This window comes from Zootoca vivipara, chromosome 3 (genome assembly GCF_965207765.1).
Source record: "Zootoca vivipara chromosome 3, rZooViv2.hap1.1, whole genome shotgun sequence".
In the NCBI taxonomy this organism is placed as follows: domain Eukaryota; kingdom Metazoa; phylum Chordata; class Lepidosauria; order Squamata; family Lacertidae; genus Zootoca; species Zootoca vivipara.
Window position 1 is genome coordinate 60907108 of NC_142586.1, and position 22202 is coordinate 60929309.

Here is a 22202-nt window from a genome sequence, read left to right on the forward strand (position 1 = left end):
TCAGAAAAAGGAGAGTGTAAATTCTATTTAGGTGCTGACACCTAAACCCCACAGCCTTTAATCACAATGTTGCACCCACTTGGCCCCACTATGTATTGGGTTGTGAGTAAGGTCTTTTACCTTTAACATATGCAACTCTATACATGTAAGACCTGTATATGTGGTTCAAAACCCTGGTGAAGTCAAGGTTCTCAGTCGCACATGACTGTGTTGAGGAGAATATGAGAGGAGGTCTCTAATTCTGGCCTAATATGATAAAGTAGGAGATATCTGTTCTGGTACTTAACACTTCATTGCTATTGCATAACTCTTATGCTTCAACATCACTACGAGAATTAAGCAAGATAATCCTCTGCTGAAACAGGAGAGTGTGGTTGGAGATATATCATTGTGGTGACACAGCATAATAATTGTTTTGTGCTGCAATTCTGTCCTGCACTGAAAGATTTCTACTTCTAATGAGATGCCTTTTATAAAGGATTATTGAGAGGTATTAATGGTGTTTTCAAAAAACAAAATGCAAGCATAGAATAAGAGTAGCTATGACCTTCATGGAGCGATGGGGATGAAAAGCAGCGATTATCATAAAAGTATTTGTGGTAATAGCTGTACGCAGATAGCTAGCCTTTTTAGAAAATTACTATGGAATAAATGAAGAGGTAGCAAATTGATTAATCTTTCTTTTTAAATGTCAACTCTCATTACCAATGTAAAGTACACCGAATGGTTACTTTGCTTTTTAATAATTTGCCACCTGAATGTCCAAACATTTCACCTGATGTTACAGAAAACTGAAATAGGAGCTAAATTCTAGACAGGAAGCATCTTACATGCCTCATATCTTGTCCTCCATCAAGGAAGGCAGGAATCCTGCAGTTCTTTGCAATTGCTATGCATAAAGTATTAGTCATCCACTACACTAGAACTGTATTCTGCTATAATCACTTTGTGGATGCCCATTCAACAGGTGGCTGGTTCCCTTTCTGTCTCTACCTCTGCAAGACCTCTCTTCCCAGCACTCTTTGTAGCTAGAGCCATTTTCTATTGGAATTATCTTATGAACCACAAATACTGTTTTAGATAAAGAAGATGGAAAGAAAAAATTGACTTTGAGCTGAAACAACATAGCAGGGCCTTGTATGTAATTTCCTGTGTCTTGTGAAACACACCTAAGAATGTAGGTGTGCTGAGGTTGTGAGAGTGGATCAGTGGTGCACATTTTTTTAATAGACATGAGTATTTGTGTATTGTAAAAGAACTGACATAAGAGCAAGATCATCAAACATTACCATGTAAGTGGAACATTGGAAGCAGCACTGAATTACAGCTATTTAGCAACGAGCCCATAGATGTAAAATTTAAAGTGGGGATTGGGGGTCTCTTTTTGGATTAGGTATTGGATTTCACCTGTCTGTTCGGGGGGGGGGGTCTGTCCTTTTAGTTACACTTAAAACGTCATGGTGTACAACTTTACATGGTATAATATTCATACTGACAAAATATGGGGTTGCACTGAGATATGAAGAGAACAGAAGTTTAACTGTATATGTTATGAAAATAAACATATAAAAATGGGCTAGACACAAAATAATACTTTGCTCTTTCCAGAATGGTAAATACATTACATAAAATATATATTTATTACTTTATTACATTGTGTGTGTGTGTGTGTGTGTGTGTGTGTGTGTGTGCAGTCTTATCTCATACAGTACTTGTCTTTTAAACTAGGCAGCAATAAGGAAAGAATTAAATGAATTTAAAAGCACCGAAATGGAAGTACATGAAGAGAGTCGGCAGTTTACAAGGTAAGGAAATTTGGGGGTTCAACCCAGATTGTATTTCAATTTTCAGAAGCAATATTTTCTGATACTAGGTTCCTTATTTATCAGGTTTACAACCTGTGGTTCACCTTGTTGAACACAGACCATTAGCAATATGTTATAACCTGCCTGGTGCTTTAACACACACACCCTTGTGAAGTCTCAGGTAGGCATGAAAAGCAGAGACTTATTGAGTCCCTCACACCCTGCCACACATGGCTGCCAGATGACATTTGTTTTAAAGGTCATTATGCAAGTATGTCATTTACCATTGTTTGAAAATAATGATCTTTTATGTGTAGAAGGATTTCTAGATCTGGCCCTGATGCAGCAAAAACCTGCACCTCAGCCTAGTCCTTGATTTCTTGGTACAAATGCTTGTGGCAATGGGGCCTGAGGTATGGGCTACCTGCACAGTGTCCTCCTTGTCTTGGCAGAAATTATTACACACAACCAGGAACATGGATAACTTTTTTATGGTTTTATGAGCAATCGGCATCCTGACAAGTTCATCAGCTTTGTTTCACTTCTTACCCTGACTAATAAAAGCCAGCTTTATAGCTATGCATTTATCTAGAGTTTTTTTGTCCCTGCCTCTGTTTTCACTGATGTAGTACATATGAACTTCACTTAAAGCTGAGGGGCTTGGGTTAGGTTGGGGAGAACCCTTCAGGAATTTCTGGCTATAGTGATCTTTTTCGAATGAATAGCTTATTTGAATATAGCAACAGCAGAGCTCAGTATGAAGAGGGAAGTTGACCATGTCTGGCCTGCCATACTGCCTTGTCCAACTGTGCTCTGTGCACCATTACATTCATACCTTGGTCCTCAAACTTAATTCATTCCGGGAGTCCGTTCAACTCCCCAAACTACTCGAAAACCAAGGCGCAGCTTCCGATTAGCTGCAGGAGCTTCCTGCCATGTCAGAAGTTCGGCTTCCGAAAAACGTCCGCAAACCAGAACACTTACTTCCAGGTTTGCGGCGTTCAGGAGCCAAAACGTATGAGTACCAAGGCGTTCGAGAACCAAGGTGCGACTGTACTACCGTACTTAGTACATAGGGCTGCAGCATTAACTCTGTACCAATAGTAGGCAAGTTGCATTTTAGAATGCTAGCTTCATTGTGCTGCTTTGCAGCATATTCCTTTGACACATGAACAATTTTGCACATCGCTGTAACTTTCAATGTTGGCTGATACTGGCATACCACCCGTTCAGTTTTTCCAGTGGGGCACCCTGAGTCACTATGTGCTAAATGTCTCAAATAAATGCATAAAATGTACTAAAGATAGGAGAAGATTCTAAATATCTTACAAAGTGGTTCCTCTAATGGACTGCTTTAAATGTAGGCATTACAGAAGCATTACAGAAACCCATGTTGTCTGTTTTTCTGAGAGTGGCTTCTGACATGATCAAAGCACAAGGTTTTTGCATCTCCTGTTCCCTAAACATTGCTTTTCTTTCCAACTCATGCAGCAAGGCAAAAAACTCTATTTCTAGTATGTAAGAGACAGGAAATGCAAAGTACTTTCTCCCCCATCTCCAAAGCAATTGCCAATCCCCTAATTTAAAGTAATAGGCAAAGTGGGAAGGCATCCTGCTGTTAAATTAAAAAGGATTACCAAACCATTCTGAATGTAATCTAAATAAAGGATTGCCATCAACATCTCTTCCCCCCAGTTTTAAGAGGTCAAAATTAATCACAAGTTTTAAGCTTTCTTTTAAGTCTTCCACAAACGTCCATTCAACTTTCATCCTTTCAATCTCTGTAATTATTTGAACGTTATTCCAGATCCAATAGCACACAGAGAGCCAAGAAGCAAGTGTTTACATTGTCAGTCATGGAGATTTAAAAATTTTAGCAGTCATTTTATATGCATGTTGCTCAGTTCAGTCTTAAACACACTTGAAATACAGATTCAAGTCATATACAGTACAAAGAAAACAGAATTTGAATGTTTTGGCTTTTACAGATATTTGGACCCATGCTAAATCTCCAGGACCAGGAAGAGAGATTTTGAAATAAATGTTTATTTCCCTTTTTATCCTACTGCAGGTTTCACCGTCCATAAGTGTTTGAAAATACCCTGCAATCCAGACACAAACTTTCAACATGGGGAGAACACAGCATCTCAAGAGTGTACTGCAACTGAAATGTCTGCAGCAGTTTAACCTGAAGTCATTGAACAATGCAATGTGGCCTCCACATTTAACAAAAGTGATGAATCTAAGAGAGATCCTGGAAGGAATATGATAGCAGTTGCATAATAAGAGAGGAAAATTGAGGTCATCTTATTCAGAGTAAATTATACCTTTTTTAGCTAGGATAAAAAACTGAGGGTAATTGTTGCCAGGAAGTGGTAAGAATCCACTTTCATGTAGGTTAGAAACAGACAGAGGAGCGCCCCTACCTGTCAGCCAATAGAATAATGTTAGGGCAAAATTAATAGCATTCTTCATGAAAGTAACCTAATGTTATATGGGGGTAACGGATAACTTCTTAAAAGTGCAAATCCAAGAATGTGAGCAATTCTGTGTGTGCTGTTCCAGAATCCTCAACTTTTCACAGCCAAGTGGAGAACATAAAGTTCTCTCTTAATAAACAGGGCTTACAATACAGCGCAGTGCCAGTGAATTTGCCAGTAATTAGTCCTAGCTGGATTTATAGGCTTTTAAATGATAATAATAATTTTTAAAAATATGACTGTCATGCTTTTTAAAAGTGCATTGAGGCTACAATCTTGAGCAGAGCTGGGCAGTAGAAGGAGGTCAGAACTTTTGAGCATGCAATTATGTGCAGGAATGCAACATGATTGCAAATCATGGTCCTCCATAATCATGTACTAATTTGAGAAACGTTGAGGAAGGACAATACGTGAAATTGTAATGAAAAGATGCAGATGGAAATGCCTTTTGAAAAATCTGGTTTTTGAAGTTGGGGCTGAATTGCTGACTTCTAGCCTTGCTTAGGCTGCAAGTCTTAACAATCAAATTCTGAAGCCAAGCAGAAATGAAAGTGAACAATAAAGCAGTTTAGCAAGCAGTTTGGGTCTATATATTTTTTCCTTTATAGCTTAAGTTACATTAACGGATTCTTGGATCAGAGTACATAGTATAAGACCTAGAAGCTATTGCTTCTTGGCACTTGCCAAGACTTTCCCTCTAAACTGCACAACCTCATGCTACTGCCGTGTGCCAGCACTCTCGTAGTTGGCCATTCCAGGGCAGAAAGAGCAGATTTTTTTTTTGATAGACAACATCATTTGCTGGCCACAGAATATATGGGTATTACATTGCCTTTGTGTTTGGGACTATGTGCAGAGAATATTAGTATGGGCACGGCCCTTCCCTATGTGACCACTGTGTCTGCAAATGGGGGGTGGGGAGAACTCATTCCACATAACAGAGCCTTGTTTCTCCTCTTGTAGCAAATGTACACAGGCATTGTGTCCGGATGGTCTGAGGAATGATGCTGCCTGTACACAATTCTTATATCTTTGTCCAGCCTGCTTGATCAAGTCGAGGGGAAAGGGCTGGACTGGGATATGGAAGGTTAATACAGATCTCAGGTCCTGCTTGTGGACTTGCCATAAGCATCTGGTTGGCCACTGTGGGAACAGGATGTTGTACTTGAGGGGCCATTGTCGTGACGTAGCCGGCCCTTCTTATGTTCTTATCTCCCATTCCCTAAAAGGGTCTGGTGCGCTCTATATCCATGTACCAAATGGGTACTGCCCTTCAGGGATCTCTCAGCCAGTGGACTCTGTGCCTGTGTGGGGAAGGGTCGTTCCGTAGGTGTCCCTACAACATCCCCATAAAGGACCTCGTGAAAATTATAGAAAGGCCTTGGAACCTACAGCCTGTATTTGTTGTGTGTTAATAATGCGAAGCAAATTGTCTACTTTTATACCATCTTGTAATTGTATTTGTGAATACATGTTTAGTTAAGTTTAAATAGTATACGGTGGTGAGAGAGGCAATATGTGCTTTATTATGTTGGCCCTGAGTATGTTGGCTTATTATAAGCCTATGACATTGTTTACACTAAAATTGTCTTATATTAGCACTTATTTATCCTTTTAATGTACACGGTGAAACTTCTGGGCCTGAAATACACAATGGCATGTATTGCAGTATTACAATATATATATATGCTATTTATCCTTTTTAATGTATGTACATACTACAATTTATTTTTGTCTATGTGCCCTGTTTAGTTCTTAATTATAAAAGATATGTATTTTTTTCAGGCAATAAATGGTCTCTGTCACTTAATTATTATTTTTTACCTCAACACTTGTATTGTATTCTTATGGGTTAGCTTTAGTTATAAAAGTTAAGAATGTCCAACAGTGCAGTTCGATATGTGTGTACTCCGAGTTAAGCCCCACTGAACTCAATGGCACTTACAAGTAAGTTTATGTGGGATTGCAGCCAGAAACCTTTAAAAAGTGGACACACAGTTAAGCTGCTAATATTGTATCATGTTCATTACTAATACATTTCCATTTCCATTAAGTGCAGTGGGCTGTATTCCCCACACCTCCAAAATAAAAAATAATTGCATTTCCCAGTCGTATCATATTGAGATGCACATAGTTTCTAAATATTGGGTAGGTGAAAGGGATATTGCTAACCACTACTAATGACCTAAAGAAACATCTGAATACCTTACGTAGCAAAGAAAAATAATCAATATTGTTCCGTTCCGTTCATTGCAGTCAGTTAAATGGGTTCAGAAATAAAGTGAAACTGTTCTGTCACACTGCTGTATTATAACATATAATGAATAGCAGAAGTAAATTCAGCATTCCTATCTCTGTTACTGGTTGGAGAACATGAAAGCTTGCTCCTCAGCTACGTGAGAGAAAAATGGTGATACCCTAATGGTGATCATACTCTAAGTAGACCCACTGAAATCAAGTTAGTATTCTCTTGAGTATGATTTAGTTGGATATTGCCCAGAGAAATTGGCACTGAAACTTCATACTGAAAACAGCTTATTTCTCTCTCCAAAATGGTTAGGTCACAACCTGGAGTCCGCCCATCTGTCTGTCTGTCTGTCTGTCTGTCTGTCTGTCTGTCTGTCTGTCTCTCTCTCTCTCTCTCTCTCTCTCTCACACACACACACACACACACATATGGTCACAAAAGATGGTGCCACTGTTCTTTCCCTGCCCTGATCCCATTTCTCACAGGGCTCTCATTTGTTTTCCCACAGCAAGCAAGCAAGAGGTGAGCAATGGAACAAGGAAGGCAGGGCAGGGCAGGAATGCTTGAAGCTGCATCTCCTTTATGTAGGAGATATGCAGTCAGCTTTAATGATGCTAGTTAACATGTGATGGGGTTAAGCACACAGAGCTGTATTGCCGATAGGCAAACTCAGACCCCAGAAATGTAATTGGTGGAGAGGGCCGTGGGTGTAGCCAGGGTGGGCAGGGGGACAGCTGCCCCCTCCCGATCAAGTTAAACAATAGAAATAACTAACTGACCAATCACGTCGGTTCTGCCCCCCCAAAGGCCTCCCCCCCAAAAAAAAATTCCTGGCTACTGCACGGCTGAGGAAATGTTTTTCTGCCATTGGCTAGAAGTGGAATTAAAACAGTGGTTTAATTAAGGATTTAATATTGAGCTATATAACCTAGCAATGCCTGTTCACTTACCCAAGATCTTTTATGTTTACTGAGAAGTTCCACTTAACAGAGGTCATCTGCACCTTTAATTAGAACCTTCCTCTTGGCAGCTGCTGCCCCAATTGTTTCTTATGAAGTGAGCTAGGGGTGATGGGAGTTTTAGTCCAACATCAGCTGGAGGCTCAAGTTTGAGAAACAATGTGAGCGCCTTGATTACTTCGTTCCACTCATCAACTTTCATAACATGAAAGGTTGCTTGGGGCAAACTACCACAAATCACCTTGCTTGGGGGATATGCTCTTATTGCCAATTTGCTACTAGGCCAAGTTCAATGTGTTGGTACTAACAATTAAAGCTCTATACAGCTCAGGATCAGGTTATTTGACAGACCCTACCCTTTAAATGCCCAGTAGAATAGTAGATCACTGTATTCTGAAGGGATTTCTTCTGCAAGTTCCAAAGATCTCGGAAGCCTGTCCCACAGTAACCTGGAGCACTGCTTTCAGTGTGGCTGCCCCTGTTCTGTGGAATAGCATTCCTGTCAAGAAACAACAGGTAAGATTTTTGTTCACACAGGCTTTTCCAGCTGGGTAAATGGGTCTTTGCCAGGAGTGTCTTTTTTGCATTGTTTTAGGGGTTTTTGTTTGTTTGTTTTTAAATGTATCAATGGATTTGTGTGTGTGTTTGTGTTCCTGTTTTTATTATACATTGCCTTGACATGATTGTGCATAAAACATTTATTTACAGTATTTACATACATACATACATACATACATACAATACACAAATAAACAAAGCTCCTGACACAGCAATAAAAGCAAAAAAGACAGTTCCTGGGCTATCACTTTAATTTAAGCAAACAACAAGGAAAGGCAGAAATATATCCTAATTTCTGCAATGGTGGGGTGGGGAGCTAAAATGTGTCACGCTGTCCCTGAATTCTCTGTATGGTGAAACAAAGTTTCATATCGCCCCTAAGATAAAATTGTAGCAGCACACGAAAGATGATGCCGCAAAACTGAAGTCACACGCCATCGCAGTACACATTGGTGTTTTCCGTATACTGTACAGTACATACAACCACATTCATTTGTCCCTATTACTTCAGGCACACATATCTCCCAATAAGCAGAGGTTTCACCACTGAGATGCCGTGGGGTAGAGCGACATCACTTTGAGACCATAGAGACTCACGGCCAAGAGCGGGGCATTTCAATTTGTATCAGAACTCCAGTGCCTCTCCGTTTCCCACCAGCACTTCCGCCTGGCAAATAGGGTCAACACCATTGAGCTCTTTTGCCGGGGGTGGTTTTCTGATTTTATTTTTTACTCCGTGTAACTTCGTACAATAGTAGGCACGGCAACTTTTTTCTTTTAACGAGAAATATTTCTACATCGGTGCTATTCAAGTGAAGTAGAAGTAGAGTGGGTTCTCCCATGGCCCCCCTTTTTTCTGAGCAGCCTAGTATGAATTGGTATGTTCTAACGATGGCGGACGCCATAGAGAGGGAAAACCAGAGCGGAGCCGGAGCCGGAAGCACGTGAAGCGGAGTCGGCACGGGCAGCTGCTGTGCTGGTTTTAAAAAACTCGTGTGCTGAGGGGTCTTGGAACGTTCGGTGGGTGACGACGGCGACGCCCGTGTCCTCGCGCCATGGTAGGTGGCTGGGCAGGTGAAGGCGGCTTGAGGAGGAGGAGCCTGCGTGCGCGCTCTGAGCATGACGCTCCTCCTCGCGGGGTCGCGCTGGCAGCCTCGGGAGAAGTTCTGCTGTTGTTCCTCCGGCCTCTTCCCTGCCGGGACGGGGCTGGAACCCTAAGGCCACAGTGGCCTTTTCTTAGCAGTTGTGGGGGGATTGAGTAGGCATAACAGTGGGGCAGAAATGGAGGCAGATGACACAGGCTGCATACGCGCCATACAGTTTGAAGTGCATCTCCCCTCATCTCTGGGAGCTGTAGCTGACCCTCAACACTCTACAATTCCCAGCAAAACTACACTTCACAAAAATCCTGAGGAGATGTGCTTTAAATGTATGCCATGTACGCAGCCAAGGTCTCTCAAATATCACTTTTGTAATCTTGACATTTGTTTGTACAACAAACGAAGAAACATATTTGTTTTGCTTTCCTTGTGGGTGGCCCAAGGCGTTTCGGCCACTGCCACCCTTGCGATGGAGTGTAAGAGGTCTGTAAGAGCTTCTCCTTGAGGAGCCTTTGCAGAGTCTCACCCGCCAAGCAGCAGGGTGAGATTCCAGATCCCTTGCTCCTACCCAGCAGAGATTTTGCACCGGCTTCTCCTGCCACACCACCAGGCGGGGAGACCTCAATCCTGCCTGGTGGCAGTGCTGGGTGGCAGAACGGCTCCCCTCTTGTTGACCAAGCGGAGAGACCAGCAACAAAGCTGGTTGTCAGAATGGGCATGCTACCCCTTGGGGGGGTGCCACCTGAGGCAGCCACCTCACCCTGCCTCATGGTTGGGCCTGCTCTGGCTCTCTTACCCACCAGGCAAAAGGTATTTGGAACACTCAGGATCTCTCCTACGAGAAGCTGAGGTCTGTAAGCCCATATCTGAGACATAAAACAAGTGCATAAATGTTGGTTGCTGCAATTGTGTGTTTGTTAACCTAGGAATTGTCAGTTTTGAAAGCCAGCAAAACTTCCATGGGTACCACACATATACACCATGCAGCCAAGCACACGCCACAGCCTAATCTCTTGGCTACAGCAGAATGCTTATTTCAAGCCAGCAAGGAAATGATATCCTGTGGGTGCTGAGTGCATGTGTATCTGCAGGCCCCAGATCAGTGGGTAAGCCTATAACCAAACAACTTTTGACTAATTTGCTTTGTTTTTCAATTTCAGATACTTGTAAAAGTTATTGGAAGTTTCAGTCAAATGCAGTCTATATAGTTAGGCAGAAAGTTGTCGATTATGGATCATTCTTAAGTATCTTTACTTTGTTTTGCAGCCTCACAGGCGGAAGAAACCCTTCATAGAAAAGAAAAAAGCCGTAACCTTTCATTTAGTACACAGAAGTCAGAGGGACCCCTTGGCAGCAGATGACACTGCACCCCAAAGAGTTCTGTTACCTGCACAGAAGGTGGTTATAAAATACAGTGTTGTAGGAAAGTGGCTGAGCTTTTACTATTCAGAGGATTGAGGCAGAAATTATTTCAGCCTTGAAGCTTTTGGGTTTGTAATAATGTGTAATAATTCCCTAGCACTTATTTGCATTACAATTTTTGCATTTTGAAACCATGTGGCATACATACTACACTGTGTAGTTTTCAAGGAAGTATAGTTCAAAGAAAAACCTAATTGAGCTACTTGGAGGTGGTAAAAGTAAAGGGACCCCTGACTGTTAGGTTCAGTCGCAGACGACTGGCGTTGTGGCGCTCATCTCGCTGTATTGGCTGAAGGAGCTGGCGTACAGCTTCTGGGTCATGAGGCCAGCATGACTAAGCCGCTTCTGGCGAACCAGAGCAGTGCATGGAAACACAGTTTACCTTCCCACCGGAGCGGTACCTATTTATCTACTTGCACTTTGACGTGCTTTCGAACTGCTAGGTGGGCAGGAGCTGGGACCGAGCAGCGGGAGCTCACCTCATCATGGGGATTCAAACTGCCGACCTTCTGATCGGCAAGCCCTAGGCCAGGAGTCAGCAAACTTTTTCAGCAGGGGGCCAGTCCACTGTCCCTTAGACCTTGGGGGGGGGGAGAGACTATATTTTGCAAAAAAAAAACATGAATTCCTATGCCCCACAAATAACCCAGAGATGCATTTTAAATAAAAGGACACATTCTACTCATGTAAAAACATGCTGATTCCCGGACCGTCCATGGGCCCGATTTAGAAGGTGATTGGGCCGCATCCAGTCCCCGGGCCTTAGTTTGGGGACCCCTGCCCTAGGCTCTGTGGTTTAGACCACAGTGCCACCTGTGAGGGTGAGGGAATTCTAAAATCTGTGTTCACTTCATAAAAAGTGTTTAGAAAGTTACTGTATCCAAAGTGCCTGCTTTCTCCCTGAAATATTTGCTTCCTCCTTGTAATCTATGTTTAGCAAAAATACTGGACGGATGCTTTTATTGTTAAACTGCTTTGAAATGGTTCATAGGAAGTAATTCATAATTGGAATTATTACATAAATAAATTTGGGACCTCTCCCTTAAAAAAAACCTTTAGGGGGTTGATGAAAAAAGAAGAGAGGAACAGAGGAAATATGGAGTATTCTTTGATGATGATTATGACTACCTGCAACATCTCAAAGAAGCTTCTGGACCTTCTGAGCTTGTTCCATCAAGCATACCCAGTCAACAAGGCAGGATTGTTGTGACCACAGAAGGAGAGGTACAAGAGGAAATTCAGCAAATTCCAGTAAGTACACAAGGTACTTGTCATGGTACTCTCATAAGGGCATTCAGCAAAGAAGTCGTGTTTTAAAAAGTTATTTTTAAAAAAAAGGCAGGATTGAAATTATTAAATAAAGTATTCTGAAAATGTCTAACTTAATAAATGTTGTGATGAAACATTGTGGATATCACAGGTATGTTGTTTTTTGAAATCTTTGAGGCTTCAGTCTATGGAACTTCCTACCGTAATACCTAATAAAGTTCTCAAGCAGGCCTTAATGAATGTTGCATTCACTTTAAAACCTTTAACCACTGCCACCAAAATAAATTATCTATGTCTTGAAGAAACCCAGGAGCCTACTTCCTATGACATAGACATGGGATTGACAACACAACTAGAGACAGATGAACAAACTTGATTTTTTTTGTTAAGTGAATTATTTACATAAAAAGGAAAAAAGTGTTGCTTTTCAGATGGTAGGATGCAGTTACTTAAGTGTACAGTTTGCAGTTAACCAGGGTATCTGCTGCAACAGTTCCTAATATCTGAGAGGGTTTTTGCAGCCAGATAAGCCCCCAGTAGTTTTTCCCTGGGACCCAATTTGCCTCTTCACACCAGACAGCCATAAGGAGGAACTGATGCTGAGCAGCAGACTTCTTCCTATTGACTTCTAGAATAGTTCAGATGTTTGCTAAAATTCACCCTCTGTTCAAGAGCTCATCTTGAAACCCTCTGGTTCTGGATTTTGGTGCCTACTTGAAGCGTCACCTCTACCCTAGAGCATGCCTTCGTGCTCTCCCCAGCTGCCAGCTCATTTCCCAGCAGTTTTCTCGCAGACTGCCAGCATTACTCTTTCCAAGCTGAGCTCTGCTCTCCTCTAGTTGGCAGCCAACTGACAGATTGGCCTTTTGTTCTCCCTCCAGCCAGATCCTCTGACCACTTATGTCCTTGCCCCTGTCAGGGAAGCCTTACCTGTTGGTCTTCTTTCAGGGGCTAGCCAGTGATTCTATATGAACAAATTCTAACGGGTAGTTGAATTTATGGACCCTTTGATGGAAGCAAATTGCATTTTACTCTACACCTGGTCCATCTATAAACAAAGGGAGCTTCTCCCACTAGTCATTTTCAGACAGTCATCTTGAAACCTCCCTCCTTAGCAACTGTTACTAAGGCAGCCATAAGTGTTCTGTGACCATCACAAAGTCACAGAGCTAGGCTTCTGGTTTTTAGGTTACATTATAACCTCAGCCACACGTTTCTCTCATAATATACCTTAATGTTACTAAGCATTATCATCAGTTTATTTTGTAATCAGCCTTGCCACAAAGAACTACTCTCAAAAGCAATGTACTGTAGCAATGAGGACAAAAATGCAGTTTCCCCTTTCACTGATTGACTCTGTGAATTTTGTTACAATGGACTAACATGGCTTTTTATCTACTATTGGTGTGAATAAGTCTGTAATAATAGTAGCTAATAACACAAATGACAAAATTTTGTAATTTTTAAATTCAGTTTCTATCAAGCAGATTTATAGAAGCCCTTTTCAACCTATGAGATGGGGGGGGAGGTGCTGTATGTCTCTTTGGCAGCCATCTGGAAGGATTAGAGGTGTGGAGGGAAGATTTTTACCAAACACGTATCAATTAATAAGTTGGCTAGTGGTGATGGAACATACTGCCATAACACCATAGTTTGTGCATCCACAAAAAACCTGGGACATTTTCAATAATAATAATAATAATAATAATAATAATAATAATAATACCCTTATTGTCAATGTACAACCTGTGTACAATGAAATTAACCGAGCCTCCCCCCCCAAACACTCAATCTCATTGCACTCTGTGCTTGTCGCACAATACACTAATCCTAGAAGTCAGTTCCACTATATTATTTTCTGTTCAGCAGCCTAACATTTTCCAGAAGTTACTTATAAAAGCAGGATTTTGGATTCCATCAGCCTTGCTTGTCAACTTGCACTCTGTAGGAGAAATTCCACTAGTCCACTGGGGGGGGGGGAATGAACATACATGTGCTGTGTCTCCAATTTCAGAAGAAAGAGGCAAATATTTTTTTTAAAACAGTAATAATATTTGGTGGTTTTTGTGTCTTGAGTAATTTTATTATTATTTTTTGCTTTTTAGGCCCCCTCCATTAACTTGCCCTCATCAGTGTTTGCATCAGAATTTGAAGAGGACGTGGGATTGTTAAACAAAGCCGCTCCCGTTTCAGGTACTAAATTTACACTGCAGTCTGGTCCATATTTACTAAGAAGATATACTATGTTAAATGGAGGCTACTCTCTAGAAAGTGACTCTCAAAGTATAGGCTTAAGCTGTCTCTCTGCCATAGCATCTATTATTACAGAATACTTTTACGGCAGAATTTCTATATTAGCAGCAGCGTCACTATGTGGTCTAATAGAAAATAGAGGAGGTGAAACTATTTTCTAGGTGCTTTGGGATTGCACAGATTTCTTTATTCTTCAATCAAAATCAAATTGGCAGCAATTATGCAGAATAGATAAACATTTTTGCATAATGCATGGTTCTACCATGCTGGAAATAAGTGTTATGGAAACAGGGAAAAGGACACAACTTTTATTTCAGTTTTGTAAATACTCAGAATAGACCCATTGAGATCATTGGACTTGTCCTTTGATTTTAGTGGATGAACTCAAAGTCTGACTTAGGACTCAGCCTAGGGCTTGCCGATCAGAAGGTCGGCGGTTCGAATCCCCGCAACGGGGTGAGCTCCTGTTGCTCGGTCCCAGCTCCTGCCAACCTAGCAGTTCGAAAGCACATCAAAGTGCAAGTAGATAAATAGGTACCGCTCCGGTGGGAAGGTAAACGGCGTTTCCATGCGCTGCTCTGGTTCGCCAGAAGCGGCTTAGTCATGCTGGCCACATGACCTGGAAGCTGTACGCCGGCTTTCTCGGCCAATAAAGCAAGATGAGCGCCGCAAACCCAGAGTCGGTCACGGCTCGACCTAATGGTCAGGGATCCCTTTACCTTTCATACAGCTGCAAATAAAACGTTTTAGGTGTGTTTTAATTGCAATATACAACGTGACACTAGATGGCAATGGTGAGCCTTGTGGAAAATTCAATGTATTTTTTTTTAAATAAAAAAAGCACTGTCAGAACATTTTTTTACATGTGTGTGGTTTCCACCTTAGTTGGCTATCATACTCATTCTTCTATTCATGTGTGGTGGGGAATAGGTATAAGGTAAAAAGTCAAAGGTGACCATGGGTTGTGACGCTCACCTTGCTTCAGGCCGAGTTGCACCATAAGGTAAAGGTAAAGGGGCCCCTGACCATCAGGTCCAGTCGTGTCCGACTCTGGGGTTGCGGCGCTCATCTCGCTCTATAGGCCGAGGGAGCCGGCGTTTGTCTGCAGACAGCTTCCGGGTCATGTGGCCAGCATGACAAAGCTGCTTCTGGTGAACCAGAGCAGCGCACAAAAACACTGTTTACCTTCCCGCCGGAGCGGCCCCTATTTATCTACTTGCACTTTGTTGTGCTTTTGAACTGCTAGGTGGGCAGGAGCTGGGACCAAGCAACGGGAGCTCACCCTGTCGCAGGGATTCGAACCGCCGACCTTCTGATCAGCAAGCCCTAGGCTCTGTGGTTTAACCCACAGCGCCACCTGGGTCCCTGCACCATAAGTTACTTACCCTGAAATGCAGGCTAGTTTTGGGGTTTCTTTTTTAAGTTGTGTACTAATAACCATTTTATCAGCTTTTTTGTATTTTTAAAAGAATTTGGCAGCAGCCTGTTTAAATATAGCAAAATTACTTATTGAATTTAAAAAATAATAGTACTGGTAATTTGAAATCAAAAGCTATGACACAACTCCTCTCATAGAACACAGTAAAAAATAATTAATCTAATTTTTTTCACTCTTTTCTAAATTAGCTCTGGGCCCCAAAAGCCTTCCCATTCAGGTGTGTGTGTGGGGGGGGTGTCCTTGCAACACTTCTAAAAGGTACTCAGGTTTGAGTCTGCCATAGAAGGGAATTCTATAAAGGGAACAGCCACAATGAATAGTTTTCTATGCTTGGCTAAAGACTGGTGTTTACAGCAACCTGGCTGTTCAGCTCTGACACTTTCTGAGAAATGGCTTGTCATAACTCATTTATAAGGTGTTATTTTTTCTATCATTAGGGCCTAGGCTGGATTTTGATCCTGACATTGTTGCGGCACTTGACGATGACTTTGATTTCGACAATCCTGATAATCTTCTTGATGATGACTTCATTTTAAGGGCTAATCAAGGAAGCACAGAGCAAGAAAAGGAAGCTTGTTGGTAATGGAATGGAAAAAGTATTACTGCCCTTCGTTGCCTTTCTGTTCTTTGTTTTGTGTTTTGCCACTGGGAAAAATGTTGCTAAGGAACTATCTACATGCTCCTTTCGCTACAGATACTTTCAGAGTCTGAAAATCAGCACCTCATCAGCTATTTAATTGTAAAATAAGAAAAATAATGACCTATGACCTGGTTAGACAAGAAATCTGAAAAGAAATGATGTGAGGAGGGAGAGCAGCAGCCTGATAGATCCATCAGAAGCTCAAGTGTACCACCTTCAATTTAGGGTAGACCTATTGAGCACTTTATTTCTTTACCAAGGAAGGCTTAAGACACTTCTGATTCTTAGGGCTTCTGGCAAAACAAACAATACATTCAGAGTTCAGCTTCATCCTCCCCCAACCATTTACATTGTTTCTCAAATCTCTGTAGCTTCTTCTCTCTAAAGTTCGCCCAACTATCCTGTCCTCTCCTGTTTCTCACAGTGCCAGTCCATCCTTGCCTGTGACACTGAGGCAAAGGGAAATAGGGTGCCTCCTAGAATCAATGCTGCTGAAGCTGCCTCTCTTTCCCCACCTGTCTGCCTTGTTATATGCTGGCAGAAGAAGCATAGGCACCCACGAGTTCTGCCCATCACTACCTATGACCCACCTGTGTTTACTTTCCATAGTGGCGAAGCAGTCATGTATGTTTGCTGCCGGCCCCTGACAGCCTTCTAGATAATCCTCATCAGCTGCAGTTGCAGCTGCAGAGAAACCAAGTGGCTTCAGCCCCCTTCCCATCAAGCTATGTTTACATGTTGTTATAAAAACTGTAGGAGTTTGCTTTTCAACCTCTTTTCCTTCTATGCTTTGGTTTTTTATTGTAAGCCTGAAGGCACACTTTCTACCTCTTTTTCAAATGACATCCTGGGAGCCCTTTTGGCTAAAGTGCAAGATGGAAATTATTTAATACTTCTTTTAAAAATATATATGAGATAGCTGGGTTTCTTTTTCTTTTTGGCTGCTCTTTCTAGGGAGTCTGGAGATGAAGATGAATGGGAGGACATGGAGGAAGAGGATGGAGAAGGCACCCAGAGTGATGTGGATTCGGAGGGTCCATTGTCAGATGACAGTGAGATTGAAGGAGAAATGAAAGAATTTCTTTTCATGCAAGAAGAGACCAAGAGCCGTTTCACAGAATACTCCATGACTTCTTCAGTAATGAGAAGGAATGAACAGTTGAGCCTTTTGGATGAGAGATTTGAGAAGGTGAGGTAACCTAACGGTGATGATTCTGGTGAATCTTAAAGGGTTGTTGGCAAATATTCTCCCACTCAAACTCTGATTCTGATACAGGCAAATCAAAGCCCTGTGTAAACGGCTACTTTATCATATTTTCCCAATGATAGAAAGACAACTAACTGCTAAACAATCATACTCTGTAATATGTACCTTACATATTTTTGTTCAATATCGAGTAACATTTATTCTGAACTGCAGTTATGTTATTGTCAGTCAGCAGGGTAGCAAATAAATTTGTATTAGTTTTTGCATAAGGGAGAATGAAATTAGGAGAATGAAAACAATTATTCTCAAAACTCCTCTCCCTCTGTTGTTCAGATTTGTTACTGAAGTTATATAATTAGTTCCAGATATATTCGGATTGAGTGTTGTGTGTTTTATGTTTAGTTCTTTGAGCAGTTTGATGATGATGAAATTGGAGCACTGGATAATGCCGAATTGGAAGGTTTCATTCACAGTGACAGTACGCGGTTACAGGAAGTCTTGAATGACTACTACAGAGAGAAGGCAAAGAAGTATGTAGAATGTCCCAGCTGTCTGATTTCTTTGTGTTAATTTTAAAAAATTCTATAGAATCTTTCAACATCAGGGTGATTTACAAATGTTGGACACAAGCTACAATCAAAACATTAAAAGGCCATTAAAAAAAATGAAATTATTTTAAAAAGGCTAATCAAAAAGGCCAATGTATAGCATGAAAAGGACAGTTGCATGAGCAGCAGGGAAGCCTCCTGGGGAGGGGATGTTCTAGAGTCCAAAGATTATGACTCACATAGATAGCCTTAGCTCCCAGCTTCAGCTTTCCCATTTTATGCTAGGAAGGGAAGCGTCTTTGCTGGTTTAGTGTTTATGTATTCTGTTTACTGATTAATTTCCAGAGACTACATTGAAAGCTGAATAATTTTTATTTAAAGGCATTGTCATGAAAAACACTATATTTCTCTAATTGTTTAATTTGGTTGTGGTTTATCTGGTTCATGGGGGAAGAGCTCAGTTGGAAGCTCTGTTTATATTCATGCTTGACTGCTGTTACCGATGATCGATTACTATGTTAGAAGAAGAAAGCCAAAGTCCTTTAAATATATAGCTATTGATGGCGAAATGTTTGACTTGACACATGTATTAAAATTTACTTCATATTGACTCAGGATAATCAACATTCTCTGCCTCTAGCAGCAATTATGAAGTGTGTATTGGATATGGAAGGGGCAATTGTAATGTCCTGTCAAGTTTAACAATCGGTATATACATTATATGAAAAATAAATAAATACCTTTAATTATATACACCTGGGTCAGGGAACAATATAGGCTGTGCTAAGAGAAAAATATTTAGCTTTTATGCAGTTGGAATGCCTGCTGATACTATGCAAATCTGTATTTTAATGTGATGTTCAATTAAGGGGAACTCCTTTGCCAAATTACACCTTTCAAAAACATAATGTATATCTACCATTTTCTGCCATACCAGTTGTTGCCGGATTGCAACTTGCATTATCCCTGGCCATTGACCATGCTGGCTGATGAATTCTGGTGTCCAACAAAGTCTGGAGAGCATAAATTAGCCACCGCTGCACTAGGGTATATTGATCAATGGAAGAGCAGCTAAAGGCAGATTTAAATTTAAAATGTTTTTAATATGCCTTCATGAATATTTTATTTTTCTCCAAAAGCTGTGTCAAACTTGAAGGTCTCGAAATCAAAGAAGATTCAAAGCTGCTCCCCAGTGAGGAAGAAGATGAGGTAGAAGAAATTGCAACTTTGGTTATTGAAGAACCCAAAGAAAAGTGGGATTGCGAATCCATTCTGAGTTAGTGTCTAGAGCTACTTGGTTTTTTTCCCCAACGGCTAAAATATGCAGGGATTATACTGCTGCTTTTGTGTGTCAAACTAGCACACACAGTAACTATTAACGAAAAAGGCCAATGAATAAGAAATTATTAATAAATTGATTGGTCTATAACAAACGTTTTAAAATCATAACTGGGACAGTAACTGATTGATTACTCAAACTTGTGTATGTCTTTTTTTCTCCTTAAGGTACCTATTCAAACTTATACAATCATCCAAAACTTATTGAGGTTCCACAAAAGGTAAATGGAAGTTTCTATTTTATATCATTTTAAGAATTTTCACCAATAATAGGCACATCCAAGAATTTCAGCATGCCTAGTGGGATTTTTTTGCTTTAAAGGAAAAATAAAATAACAAGCCTTACTATATTGAAAATGTCTTTTGGAATTAAAAGCCATGTGGCATGGAAGATTATTGTCTCTGGATGCACATAACTACTGTAGTTGTGTAGTTCTTTAGTTCCCTATCCCAATAGCATGTGTGGTCAGAAGCGTACGTGTTCTGGGAGAATTGTAACTGTTCTTCAGACCTGTTTGTCATTACTCAAAAGTGATCCAGAATAGACTGGTTGGTGTCTTTTCTCTCTTCCTTTTAGCGGAATTAAATATTTTTGCATGTATTGCTCCCAGAAAACAAGTTCTTAGTAACTTGTTTTACCTGGAAATCAGAAGCTAAAAAATTCTCACTATTCTGTACTTTAAATACTAAACATACATGCACAGTTTCAAGTAATTTCTATGTAATCTGCCAAATTTCAACAATTATAAGGAAGCCATTTAATAAATATTGCAACAGAACAAGAATACATTTTTATTATTATTTAATCATACCCAAACAGACATCCCCCCCCCCCAAGTGAGGTTATAAATTGAGCTTTGAACATTGATTTGACACTTAGGGCCTATAGGTTCTGCTGCAATGAACTTTGGACTGGGCTGATTGGAGAAGAAATCCACAATGTTAGTGTTGGCTTATACATGACATGAAAAAGTATAGCAAAGGGTGGGGGAAGAAAAAAGATTTGTTAGTTTGTATGTATTTACTTTTCAGCCCAAACCAATTGCAGTGTCAAGTAAGACAGGAATCCCTCTGGGCGTTTTGCCCGGAAGAGGACTTACAGCTAAGCAGGTCGAGCGCATGGAAATGATTAACGACAGTGACCTGCCAAGAGTAGCCACGCAGCCACGATGTAAAAATGAGAGTAAAGAAGATCGGAAAGCTAGAAAACAAGCCATCAAAGAAGAACGAAAGGTAGGCTTCTTTCGCTTTTTTCAGTAGATACTAAAATGTGCATTTGTCTGATTGTCACTTGGACTAAAGTAGTTTTAACTTGAACCAGATCCATTTACATCCTAACTTTTGAACATGAACCTGGATAACTTCACTGTTTCCAGGTTGTCTCCCATAGATAAGCACCAAGCAGACTGAGACCATGAGGCGTATGCAGGCGTATTTCTGCATCATATGTCTTTTGACTTCTGTCCTTTTACAATATGCTAAATTATTGTTGTGAATTAAAGGGTGCAGAGAGCAATGTGCACTGAGCACCACAGTGACACTGGTCCGGATCAGAAGGTGATCACCTACTCAGAAGGGAGTAGGTAAATGTAACTTAATCAAAAGGTGACACTATTGTGCGCTATATTAGATCCTTATCAATTGTTAATCTCCATCTGATTGGGAAAAGATGCTGCTTTGTTCTAATGGTGTTTCTCTGTATGGGTTTAGGAGGGGGCAGGTGTTTCTTCATTCCATTTCGATTGCTAATACTAGTACTGTATTGGATTTATGCTATTTTTTTGACAGATCTTTGCTCATAGCAGCTGGCTGCTTGCAAGAATCTTTGCATTGTTTGTGACCGGTACAATAAATTTAAAAGTGCAGCCCAGACTCTGAAAGTCTGAGAAAGAACCCAAAAACTGGCATGCATATAGTTGAAAGGATTGGCAAATTGGTAGCTTCATTCCGAACTCTCTACATGTTACTAGCGATAACAATAGAAATAAACTAGTTTTTCTTATGAGATGCCTTTCTGCAGCATTTGTAGCATGTAATAGCCAATGTGGTGCCCTCCAAAGCTTGTGGAGGGTGCATTTGGGTTGTATCCAATGCTGCCTGTGCACAAACAGAATGGATTTCTGCTCTGGAAGGGGCTTCACATTCCTCCTTCTCCCTGCACATCCCTCAAAAACTGTTCAGGAGGGTTGGAGGGTCTTCCACAGATGACTGGAGAGCATGTGAGGGGCTGCAGAGACCACATACTATTTTATTAAGGAAACTGCTTTGGGAACTTCTTTGTTGAAATGTAAGTAAATGGTTTGTCTGTGTAGGAACGCAGAGTGGAGAAGAAAGCAAACAGATTGGCCTTCAAGCAAGAGAAGACGAGGCAAGAGAAAGAGCTGCTCAACCTGAAACAGAATATTCAAGGGATCAAGCTGTCATAATGAAAAACAATTGCTTCATGTTAAGGACACTCAGCTACCATACTCTTTGCTGATACCTTTTGGAACTTCTGTCTTCAGCCTGAGAACAGCAAAGTTTAAGATAATGACTTTTTGAATTCAGATATAGTCACTTATAGTCACTTATCGGCACCTGGTTACATGCAAAATCATTTTTGGGTACCACTGAAATAAAACTGCTGTAATATCTGATGAAGTGTGCATGCACACGAAAGCTCATACCAAAATAAAAACTTAGTTGGTCTTTAAGGTGCTACTGAAGGAATTTTTTTATTTCATTATAACAATTAGACTTTCAAAACTTGGTTTAACGTTTAAGTTAATACTTCTGTGTTGCTGCTTACAGGAATGGTGTTCAAGAGAAATTAACTCCTGCGATTGGAGAGGCAGGGTGTTATTTTAAGAACCTCATGTTAAAGTATCAGGCCGTGAGTCAAATGGTAGAATTCAACATAGCACTAAGGAGATAATTATGGGCATTTCTGCTTGCCTG

At 40.8% G+C, this 22202-nt stretch overlaps 2 protein-coding genes across 10 annotated transcripts in view; both read left to right on the forward strand.

Moving 5' to 3' along the window:
* PHACTR2 (phosphatase and actin regulator 2) overlaps window positions 1-6114 on the forward strand; it is a 94109-nt gene extending 87995 nt beyond the window's left edge. For all 9 annotated transcript variants that reach the window (XM_088666231.1, XM_088666232.1, XM_088666233.1 and 6 more), the window contains 2 exons: window positions 1729-1805; window positions 3877-6114. In XM_088666231.1, the coding sequence (XP_088522357.1) occupies window positions 1729-1805; window positions 3877-3892 (93 nt within the window). In that variant the 3' untranslated portion in view covers window positions 3893-6114. The remainder of the gene's footprint in view (window positions 1-1728; window positions 1806-3876) is intronic.
* Window positions 6115-8974: 2860 nt separating this feature from the next.
* Window positions 8975-21958, forward strand: LTV1 (LTV1 ribosome biogenesis factor). The gene is made up of 11 exons (XM_035108832.3): window positions 8975-9108; window positions 10417-10548; window positions 11632-11823; window positions 13947-14034; window positions 15970-16111; window positions 17127-17361; window positions 17782-17909; window positions 19067-19203; window positions 19434-19486; window positions 20298-20498; window positions 21578-21958. The coding sequence occupies exons 1-11, from the start codon at window positions 9106-9108 to the stop codon at window positions 21689-21691; spliced, it is 1425 nt and encodes a 474-aa protein (XP_034964723.1). The 5' UTR covers window positions 8975-9105; the 3' UTR covers window positions 21692-21958.
* Window positions 21959-22202: the final 244 nt, after the last annotated feature.